Below are 12,305 nucleotides of genomic sequence, written 5' to 3'. Positions count from 1 at the left end.
CGCTCGCGTGACGGTAGCATTTTGTCACTGGCGTGCGTGTGTGATCTCCCATTCAGCATTCTTATTTGCGCGCACCGAGCCATTCAGCGTGTGTATTTCAACACACATTCAATTCCCATTTGCAACACGTCTGCACAGTCGTGGCGGAATGTCATGATGGACGTCTATTAGGAAAATAATATTTGCACATTATCGTAAAGTCGGAATGCATGTGCTATATTTGCATTCTTCGTATGAGAATATGACCTTTCAAGAGCAGTCTGAAAAATTATCATTTTCTTACATTATATATTTATTTATTTAAAGCAACGAAACATAGATATAGCAGAAAAAAACTAACAGGGAAAGCTTAACCGGTCCCTCTACCAACTCTAAAGTATGGAAGTGAAACATGGAGTTGACAATAGATGGATGAAGGTACACTGAATGCAGTCTAAATACGATCTCCCAGATAAGTGTTTGGGAAAACGATGTACGTAGGGTGAAATCAGGAAATAATGCAAAGCTGGGATAAGCATTATCGACAAAACCAAGGAAGGTGTGTTGAGATGGTTGGAACACGCGGAATGAACGAGTGAGGAAAAAACGGTAAAAGAAATTCATGAGTAGAATGTAGTTGAAAATAGGAGCAGAGGAAAACTGAGAAAACTTGGCATGATCAAGTATATCAAAATCTTGAATGTGTTCAGGACAGAAATCGGTATATTCGGCGGTTTTTTATGAGGAGGTAGATGCGTGAATATGGAAAAGGCGAATGATAATCGTTTACCATATCAAATTGATGTGGCGTTCTATTCTCTCTTCCTTCCTCTGCGGAGAACCATCGTTTCGTTTAGTTAGTTTGTATAGACATTTTTTTCAAATTATTTATCCGTTTTTCGTGCATTTATTCACAATTCGTAAATTTCAATTAATTGTTCATGGCGGAACAGTAATTTATTATTATTATTATTGTATTATTAGAAAGCCAATAATAAGATAAATTGATGTTCGATTCACATTTTCGCTAATTAACTTATCCGTTCAATATTTACATATCGCTATAAGCAATCACGGATAGACTGGCGCTGATATAGCACAAGATAAGAATTCACAAGATCCGGTGAGGTGTTAAGTATCAGAGTTAGAGTGTCCAAGTCTTCTGGACCAAGCATGCCAAACTCGCGGCCCGCGGGCCGCGAATATTTATTTTGCGGCCCGCGGATACCCGCGGTTCGATTCTCTCTGCCTATCCGCAGGGGTAGGCAGAGAGAATCGAACGCCACACCACTCTGTCTTTGCAAACATTCTTCGCCTCTTCTACATTCATGCATCTCCTCATACATACCCGACGATTATTACGATTCCTGACCGCTTTCAAGTATTTGACATACCTGATTGTGCCAGATTGATTTGTAAGGCGTCCAATTTTAAGTTAAAAACAGCAGCTAAAAATTCAGGCCAGCGCCGTTTTTCGACTGCCATTAAATTAAACCCAGTCAGTGCATCGCAGCGCACTTCATTTGTTCTACTGCACTGATCTCCACAGCGGAAAATTACATATTCTGATCATTTTTTTCTGCTCTACCTAGATTGCTGCGAACTAATGAGATCTGCGAGAGAAATCGCCTCAATCGAAATTATTATCCTCGCTATACAGCAAGATATATTATATTAATTTACCAGGTTATTCATATAATCGACTACAACAAAGCCATGGAAAAAATATTACAGTCGACTTCTGCGTATTGCAATGGAATCTCTATATTCGTCTCGTGGTTTCTGTTTAGAAAAAAAACTATATTCGCGCAAAGTCTTATATCATACAAAAAACATATTATTTCATCCTATAATAATGAACTTATAGATACATGTATATTACACGTTTGGAAAATTCCGATGATAATTTCAATTCAAATTTCTATTTTGTATAATAGATATCAATAGTAAGGTAGTGGAAAGGCAATTCAGATGATATGGGCACATAGAACACAGAGAACCTGAAGATATTTGAACCAGGCAATCGCCATGGATCTTCCTCGAAATACATCTAGAGTAAGACCAAATAATTCATGGATGCTATGGAAATATAACACGATTCGAAGTCATGGCCTAGGTGACGTTGTCTATGATAGAAGGACCTATGTACAACCTGAGGACGGGGAGAGCTGACCCCGACAGTTGACATACTAAGACAATAAGTTGGATGGAGTCAGGAAAAATAAAAATCCGTTTTGTTAATATTTGACCTAGTATCGAAAACATCATAAAGTATATATATTAAGATGTTCTAATTTCCTGTGTCTTTATAAAATTTGTTTTCGCTATTGTTTTTTTTGACACGTGGATATAGTGATGAGATGGCAATTTACTAGTGAATGTGATGAGCGCTGGATACAAGGAATGAGGAGCGGCGTACATATATATTTGAAAAAAAGTTGTTAGATTTATTTGTTGATTCTTCTTCTTCCTGTGCCGTATCAGGTCCTCCGACGTCGGCAATCACTCCGGGAAACTTCTCTATCTTGCTCGACCCGGAACAGCTCCCCACATGTATCATCCCGGTCCAATATCTTATGTTGCGCAGCCAAGATGTTTGCCGTCTGCGGATCTTAACGTCTTTTAGCAGTTGTCCACTGCAATTGGCTCTGGCTCTCCTTAAAACCTCTTGTTGATTACCCTGGAAAAATCTACATTCGTCCGATTTAATATTCGTTTTCTTACATTCACTCGTACGTATGATGAATATACGGTTGTTGACTTGAATTTATGTGCAAGGTCAGTTTTTATTTTTATAACGAGCAGATAACAATATTTAATAACACATCACTCCGCCCAGGCGCCGCTCGTATTTTATAAAAATAATATATTCGTTTTTTGTAATCATGGAGGATAGAATTAATTATCTTATGAAGTACCCCGAGTATCCGACATGCTATCCTTCCAACTGTTTCCATCTCTCTTGAGCAATCCACGTTTATTTTCTAGAGAAGACAAATTCTAAAGAACCTAATCTGGCAGCACACAACGGAGTCCTGGTACCAAGCCCAATGTATGAAAGTGAAGCATGGAGTTGGCACCAAAATTGTGAACGTAAACAATATTTTGAGTTTCCTAATCCTAGTTCACAGTAATTCGGAAAGAATCTTACGTACGTTTCATGAGGGTCTCTGTCGTTTCATGAGGGTCATGAGGCTCTTACTCAACTCAACCATAGATGGAGCCGAAAAATCACATGCGAAGGAACGTGTTCACAATACCCATTTATGGTGCGATGCTTTTTCTTCTATGGATTTTTCATCCATGGAGGAAAGCTTTTATTATGCAGAGACTTTTTACATTTGTATGTGAGGTTCGAATCATGGATTATATTCACGCTTGACAACATGATTTTAAAAAATTAAGTTTTTAATTTGACCAGTTAATTTATTCATATTTTTTTTGGCACGTCAATTATTCGTCAAAAAATGTATTGTAAAAAAATAACTCATTGAAGATAATCCAGATTTGTGAACAAGTATTTGGACACACTCAAAATGTTGTTCTATTATTTAGTTTACCGGTTAGTGCACCTGCATACCTGCAAACAGATTCACTCGCAGGTCATTTCGTAGTCAACAGGAACACCTCGCAAGTTGGTCATCGGCTACTCATCATGGTACCTTGTTACATCCGTAAATTTTGTCTACGCATACCGCGAGATGACACACTTGCTCGCTATTTATAGTGTGGTTTTGATTTGATCAAAAGCGGTCGCTGTGCCACCGAATCGCTGTAAATGGTATAATAACACGTACGCACATCAATTTGAGGATAGAACGCGTTATCACAACTGTGTATTCCCACGCAACGCGTTTTAAAGCACCATTAAATCCACCTGTTTTGATGAATGCATCCTATTCAATACTTTCAAATCTCAATACACGCCATCATATTTTTAACCTTAAAGGTACAGATACACATGCTTAAGACCAGCATGATTTCTAGCTGCGTAAATTTGCTTTAAATTTTTGAAGGATATTGGTAACATAAACCAAGCTAGGACACAACATGCCGAACCCTCGTCTAGTGGAACGGAAGGGCTATTGACGACAGTCAGCAGTCCGCCTTCTCCTGGAGGAGTTTTACGTGGTTTTCTCCCAGCAATGAGCAAATGCTGACAAGTTTTTGATTGGACCACATTAGTTTTTCCTTCCTGATCCCAACACGGATTAAAATAAAACATGTTTTTAGCTAGAAGAAACAAAAATCCATTTAATGATCTATAAACCTTGTGTATAATAAGCAAGGTAAATAAGAAATGAAACTGCAAATTAAAAAAAATGCTTCAAATAAGCATGCTCGTTTACATACATCGATACTAGGATGCTTCATTTTATCTTACTCGTTTGAACGTAGGTGACATTCATTCCAAATTAGTTTACTTATAGTTTTAAGAGAGACAACCTGCAATAACATTTCTAAAATTAATTTAATTTTTTTACTGGTATTTTCTTCCTCATTTTGAACTAGTCAAACCAAAAACTACTGATCTAAATTGCTTGTTTAACCAGTTTACTCGTTCAACTTAAAGCGTCTCATATTTTTTTCCATAAATCTGGAAAACCTTGTTAATGACTCTTTCTGGACCACCGTCCGAAATTGGCATTTCGTAACATCAAACAAATTTTGGCAACAAGCGACATTCTCAAAGTCTCCGGCCGCACTTCATCGCCCAGTTAACGACCCTCCTGTAATTAACAGCTCGACGAAAGACGAAGAAACAATTCCATTAATTGGACAGTTGACTAAGTGGAACCTGGACGGTGAAGGCCCGGTGTTTATTTTACTAAACATATTTTAAAGAAGCAATTAATACCCGCGGCTTAACGACATCATCTGGACAGTCACATAAATTTTTAACTTTCAAGATTAGCGTGAACGCTTTCCTATGACCGTCGAGGCTGTTTCGATCCCACGATGGTAAATAATTACTTTTCACGATTTAAACTTTCTTTCGATGGGGACAGTTATTTTTATTTTGCGAATTAATAAGCCATAATGTCGTACACCTATGTGGTCGTTAGGCCCAAAAGGTAATATATAATTTCTTTATAATACGTTTATTGGACACCTGTATTCCTATATATTGTGCCAATAATAATAAAGTTTTATTTGTTTTAGCGTTATTAAGGCTATATGGTGAACGCAGTCTTTGAATTCATTATTTTATTAAGTTATAAATTAATGTTAGAATAATTTCCCACCATTAGCGGGTAGTAATTTGTTTCGTGGATCTCATCTAGCTGGAAATTCTTTGGAAACTACCACACTTTTATTTGACTACCAATCATCAAGACAAGTCATCAAGTATTTCCTTATTAATAAGCTTAATTGGTTACCCTTCATAGTTCCATTTTATTTTCTTTCTTATTATTATTTTTGCAACATAATTCCAACAGCATTCATCAGCCCACCATATATGTCATATAAACAATAATATAAATGCGTATTTTGAAAATCTTAAATCTCTTAAAATAATTCATCGACTATTTTTGAATTTCGACACACCTGTGAGAGGTGTTTTTACCTGTAACGAGTAAATTAATGCTTTTAACCGCAATGGCAGCGCCATCTGTTGAACGTATCAGCAACACGCGCAATTCTAAACATTGCCCTTAGCGGACAGCGTGCTTATTGACACTACTGTTACTTTTATGTTCTCAATTACATTCGTTTTTCATAGATTATTATTATTTTCATTGTCAAACAAGCATTGTGAAATAAAACATTAGAAACGTGTCATTTTCATTTTCTTTATTTTATATATAGAATCGAAATAATCAGCTGGTATACGCATGTATGAGGAGATGCATGATGCGAAAGAGGCGAATAATGTTTGCGTAGACAGATTGGTGTAGCGTTCTATTCTCTCTGCTTACCCCTGCGGAAAGCGGCGTCACGGTTTGGTTAGTTGGTTGTCTCGCTGCTATTGTCGAGCGCGTTGTTCCTCCGTTTAATGCCGTCATCCGATCTGCAGGATTCGTTTGCGTTCGGCAGTCCGGTTAGCTCCCTGTCATCTGCCCGCCTGACCGCCTTTTTTGGCGCCGATTGCATCGGATCACCGCAGCCGCGAACCGGTTCCCCAGTATGCAATATTAATTCGCGAATATTATCGGTTCGGACCGAGAGCTCATCTCCAATTAGACGAGCGTGTACAGTTATAATTCAAGGCGCAGCGAACAGACTGTTTCACCCATGGCACCGCGCATTGTACACTATATTCCAAATTTCTTCCGCCAACCGCATTCTTTTACTTTGCAAACCACCAAAAACGTGTTTTACAAACGCGACGTGCTTTTCCACAATGTGAATAAAATTTTAATTAAATTTTTCATTTATTTATTTAAAACCCAGTTATCAATATCCCGCAACTTAATTTTCTTTCTACTCAGGTAACATTTAACGTGTATTGAGATGGTTTGGACACGTGGAACGTATGAGTGAGGAAAGAACGATTAAACAAAATAAAGAGGCAAATGTAGTTGAAAAAAGAAGCATAGGAAGACCGAGGAAAACGTGGCACATCAGGTATGTCAAATTTGTACTTGAAAGCGGCCGGGTCAGAAGTCAAATTAATCGTCGGGTATGTATGAGGAGATGCACGAATGTGGAAGAGGCGAAGAATGTTTGACAATACAATAGTGGTGTGACGTTCTATTCTCTCGGCCTAACCCTGCGGGGAAGCAGCGTGATGGTTAGTTAGTTAACATTTAACGTAGTTTAATGGTCAGCACGCTTGGGTACCGTTCTGGAGGTCCCAGGTTAGATTCCTAAGGGGGCGTCAAATGAATATAATGGCGTGATTTTTCGCTCTTATTTTTGTTATGGCTTGGGCAAAAGGTGTTGCATACTCGTACTCGGACATGTTTTTTTTTTACACTTACGTGTACGAGGTCCCGCCGAGATTTAATTGAAGTAAACTGCACCAAGTGCAACGCTCCTTGATAGGTTAGTTAGTTAGTTAGAGGTCGACCGGAGTCTGTGTTCAGGTCCAAGACTGTACACGTTCGTAGAGTCCATAGTTACCCGTGATTTACGGCGACAGATTAATATAACCTTTGTGCAAGGTTACCCAGGCAGGAGAGGAGAGAATACATCGTCACGTAAAAATAGCCAAGCGAAGAGTGTCGATCAACTGTGGACGATTGCGTTTTGATGGTGACTGATGGAGCAGACGTTCTAAGCGCTCAATTGAATAGCGAATTCCGCATAAGAATATTGAAAGATTACGTTCTCGCGCTACTAATCTCATTTGCGCAACATATATCATCATGCTCGTTATTACATTGTACAATATATGATATAAAATACTATATAAGCATGTACTCAATTTAATAAATCATTTGTGGCGGTATTCAGTAATGCTGTGTGAGAAGTTTACATAAAAAAATGTATGAGGCTAATCCTCATCCAGATATATATTCTCACTCACTCCTTTCAACAACGTCATATATCGAATAAGTTGATTTTTCAGGAGATCGTTTTTAAAGTTTAAAAATATGTTTAAATGTATTAAAAATAAAAATCAAACCACTTGTTGAACTTTTAACTGTGCAACAGATCTTTTTAGGTAAAACCTGAATGTTTTTTCTCCATTTGAAAAATATTAAAAATATTTGAAAAAAATAATTAAACAACATCTTTTCTTCAAAATGCAAAAACAACACTTTCTGCCCTGTAGCGGGTAAATATTAAGTTAAAAATATGTCGCTTTTGCTGGGATATAGTACATTTTCTGGGCATTCCGAAAACATGCGCAACTGAAAATTGACCATTTTTTATATATGACGGTGTTGAAAGGAGTGAGCGATATATGAAACCATTATATAACTAACTAACAACCTAACTATGAGTATTTCAATGTTTTAGAATTAGTACATAAACCCTGATGATGACAAGGTTCTTTTCGAAACCGGTTGAAAAATTAATAAAGTTGTTTTATTTTATAAAGTTTATATTAAGTGTTCAAATATAAGGTTTATAGTATTTAATTGAAAAAAAGTTTTTAACCCTTTTATTATTTTTATAATTGATAGTTGTTTGATCATTTAATTACTTTTGAATGTAAATTTACCCTTTTTCGAATCTTGACTAATTTCGATAAAATCATATAATTTTATTATCTCGGTGCATCCAAATTTTACGGATATTAGACCTAGGCATGGGAAATATCAGTTGACATCTGTTTTCATCATATGATGGTAAGATGACAAGACAAGGTTGCGTTTGAAAGTGTGTATTTCATTATCTAAGAAATATTTTATCACAGATTTTACCACTTGTACGATAAACGACAGATTTTAATTTTGTTTTCTTCTTCTTTTCAGTGATTTCCCAAGCCTAAAGAAAGAGGATGTTTACCATAACAACGAGCTGGCCTTCCGTACTGCAGAGTCCTATCTTGGCATTCCTGCCCTGCTCGACGCTGAAGACATGGTCCAGTATTCGATTCCAGACAGGCTATCCATTCTGACGTACCTGTCGCAGTACTATCAGCATTTCTCGTCTACAGGTCAGTGTCTTATATCAACGCATTTTGTTTTTACGCTCGACATCTACTTTCTTACTTCAGCGTACTTAGTGAACTTGATGCATATACGAAAACTGAAATATTTGGAGTGTGTCCAAATATTCTTCCACATCTCTGGGTCTCTCCACTACGGGGTTATTTATATTAAACTTATTTATATCTCAAGGGAGGTTGTTACATACATTCCATGAAGGGGTCTGCTAGTTCAAAAGCTTACTCAACACTACTATAGATGGTGCCGAGAACTCGCATTTGAAATAAGGTGTCAATTAAAGGATATATACCATATATATCTTCAGAAATTTAAGTACTGTGGTTGTCAATCATGGATAGAATGGTGAATGTTACACGTGTGTAAAGTGATTACTTGACCAGCCTATGACAGGTCATAAGGCCTTGTAAATATTCAGACCTCCATATTCTTCTTCATCTATGTTGAGATGTCGAAATGTAAAGAAGTCTCGAGCTAACCGTCATCGCCACGACTTTAGAAAAAGACCTAAGTATATAATTTATGAAATTGTAGACATTGTTCTACGTTTTGATCATATGTTATATGGTCTCCTCTTCTTCTTCACTATGGCAAAGGATTCGCGGTCTTGAGCCGTCCGGAACAATTCTACTCCTCTCATCCCAGTCTAGTCGCGAATGGCGTACAAGGATTGAATGCGCGGTTATTGGATGTCTTATCATCTGTCAGAAAGATTATTAGATTTTAAATCTATGCAAGAGACATACCTTTCATATATTTAAATTCAATGTTCTCTCCGTGCTATTTCTAAACCGCGTAAAAAATAATCGCTTAAAACGGGAGTCCAGTTACCCAAATAGGCCGACATCCGCCGCGCCTCTAGCAACGCTACACGCGGCACACCATGCGCTCAAAGGCGAACAAACAGCGACCATGGCGGAAGATGGTTTCAACAAACAATTAGCATTTTCTAGTACCGAAAAGGGTAAATATTTGGAAACAACTTTGGAGAGGAACTAAACCAATAGCAGGTTGCTGGGCGGGTACTCGAACAGCACCTACAGTCGTTTCGGTGAACACCACGACAAGCTATATATTCACTCAGGAGGAATATTGGGTTTATGACCGTACAATTGTTGAATGTTACACGTGAGTAAAATGATCACTTTAACCAGCCTATGACGGTCGTCATCCCCGCAAATGCCCAGACTTCCATATTCTTCTTCATCTTTGATGAGATGTCAAAAAATAAAATGAAAATAACTCCTGTAATTGGAGATAATCCAGATTTTGTGAACAAGTATTTGGAAACACTCAAAATGTTGTCCATCTCAATTGCTCGGCAAACGCCTCGTTCCGATTCGTCATCCCAGCATCATATGAGGGGGCTTCTATTCACACTCTATAATAGTATCGTGCCTTTCGGCAATACTTACCACTATTTGCATCTCCGAGTATCTGCGTTTAATCTTCCGCATGAGTTATTTCCTGTTCGGTTCCGTCGTTACTTTCTTGGTCCGCGTTTAAGGTGTCATCGGTTTACTTTCTGCGCTGGTGGATAATAGGCATACATACATACCTATGCAAGCGGAGCTTTGTCAACTCGCTTCGGGCTGTTTTCTACGATTTTTTTTCTCGGAAGATGTCCGTTCGAACAACGGTTCAGATCATAAACGTATTCCTGTTGAATTTCACACTTGGACAGGTTGCCGTTTTGATTCACCCGATGTCAACAAGTACATATTGAAAAGAATTGTATATTAAAAATAACTGTCAATCAAAATCTATTTTATTTATTATTTCGGCGTTTACTTTGTGGTAAGATATGATGAAATTTCAAACGAAAACACTTGTTTTTTATCACTTGAGTTAGTTTATATTCAGACCCGATATAAACTAACTCAAGTGGATAAGGAAGCATCTGTGGCTTCCGAATCTAATCGTTAAAATAAATATAACTCAAGTGGTAAAAAAAATAGTGTTTTTATTTACAATTTAATCGAAATGTATATAAATAAACGAGAGAATGACTTCAAAAGAATATTTGGCAAATGTGAACGCGAGAACAGAACGAGGACGGCCAAAAAAAACTTGGCCCGACCAAATTAATTAGAAGCTAAAATCTGGTGGTGTCGAAAGTCCACGTAATCGGAGGACATGTATGACCAGACGTATGACGTGAAGGATGCTAGGAGTGTATGTCAGGACAGAAGAGTGGCGTACCATCCTCTCTGCCTACTGGAGGAAGGGCATTCTACGCCATCGGTCGGCAACAGCAAAGGCACACTCGCTAAATTTAGTGCTAACATAGCATAGGGTTGGATTACATATAAATGTATGTACACTTTTTCATACTTGTATAATTTTTACACGCCCTGCGTACTTGTAAAAATATGTATATCAACGCATCAACGCGCAGTCTGACGAGCAACCCATATTTTCGGCTCCTAACTGCTATATGACACATCTAGTTAGAACGACGCAGTACTAACTCGATCGTTAATTATATGAATCAAAATTGATCGATCCAGTGCTTCAAAATCTTGGATTCAGGATAAAAATATATGTAATGGTGACGACGTACATAAGTGAAGAAACTCGGGGTTTTTCACATTGCTGCTATATGGGAAATGAAATGAACTGGCGGAAGAATGAGGGAAGGTACGAATGTGCAGCAAAACGATGTATGATAAATGTTCAAATGCTGATTGATATAATGAAGGAATGCAAGGCTGAGAAAAGTATTATAGATAAAATTTAGAGAGGTGTGTTGCGATGGTTTGGTGATATGAATCGAATGAGTGAATAGAGAATAGTTCAACAAATTAATGAGGCATTGTGCAACAGAATGTAGTTGGAAATAGAAGCAAAAGAACACCGAGGAAAACTTGGTATGATAAAATATTTAAAATACCTTAAAGTGGTCCGGTCAGGAGGGGTCGGAATAATCGGGGGATATGTATGAAGATGGTTGAATGTTAAAAAAGCTAAGATGGTTTGAAAAGACATATGGGTGTGGCGTTCTATTCTCTCTGCCTACCCCCGCGGAGTGTTAGTGAATGGTTAGTGAATCGGTTAAAATTAAAATTAAAATACATCAATTTTCATTAAAATATTATCATCACCAATTGCTGTCTTGAGATTACCTCGTATATTTTCATGTAAATCAGGTGTAAAACATGTTAACGCAGTTGTCCCCGTTTATGTTCAGATCAAAGTATGTCACAGTCCCTAGTTCGAGAAGTCCTACCTTTTCCATTACGTATTATTAGAATTCAGTCGGAGACCTGTTGATAATTAATTTTAATGTACCTACAAACGAAATGACCTGACCTGACCGCCTTCAAGCATTTGACATACTTGATCATACCGTGTTTCCCTCGGTCTTCCTTCGCTCCTGTTTCCTACCACATTCGCCTCATAAATTTGTTTTAGTGTTCTTCCTCACTCATTCATTCCACATGTCCAAACCATCACAACACACCTTTCTTAATGTTATTTATAATGCTTATATCAGCCTTGCATTATTTCCTTATATACATTTCGAACATCTATCATACAAGCTTTTGCTGCACAAAACGCATTTCGACTGCATTCTGTCTACTTTCATCATTCTTTTGTCAACTTCACTTCCATGGATTAGGCTTCACTAAACGTGCTTTTAAATAAATAAATCGCAGTCTTTTTTATATGTACGTTTTTATACAACGTGGCATTTGAATACGCGTGGTTTAGAAGTTGAAATTTTCAAAGGCTTTGCTGATTGGACTAAGATCACATTGG

At 37.5% G+C, this 12,305-nt stretch overlaps 1 protein-coding gene across 3 annotated transcripts in view; it reads left to right on the top strand.

Moving 5' to 3' along the window:
* MICAL-like (protein) overlaps positions 1-12,305 on the top strand; it is a 175,745-nt gene that overhangs the window by 69,149 nt on the left and 94,291 nt on the right. For all 3 annotated transcript variants that reach the window (XM_088261593.1, XM_088261595.1, XM_088261596.1), the window contains exon 3: positions 8,349-8,533. In XM_088261593.1, the coding sequence (XP_088117719.1) occupies positions 8,349-8,533 (185 nt within the window). The remainder of the gene's footprint in view (positions 1-8,348; positions 8,534-12,305) is intronic.

This window comes from Brachycentrus maculatus, unplaced genomic scaffold (assembly GCF_059751285.1).
Source record: "Brachycentrus maculatus isolate JH-2025_06_01 unplaced genomic scaffold, ASM5975128v1 h1tg000159l, whole genome shotgun sequence".
NCBI lineage: Eukaryota > Metazoa > Arthropoda > Insecta > Trichoptera > Brachycentridae > Brachycentrus > Brachycentrus maculatus.
This window is presented reverse-complemented; position numbering and strand designations above follow the sequence as displayed.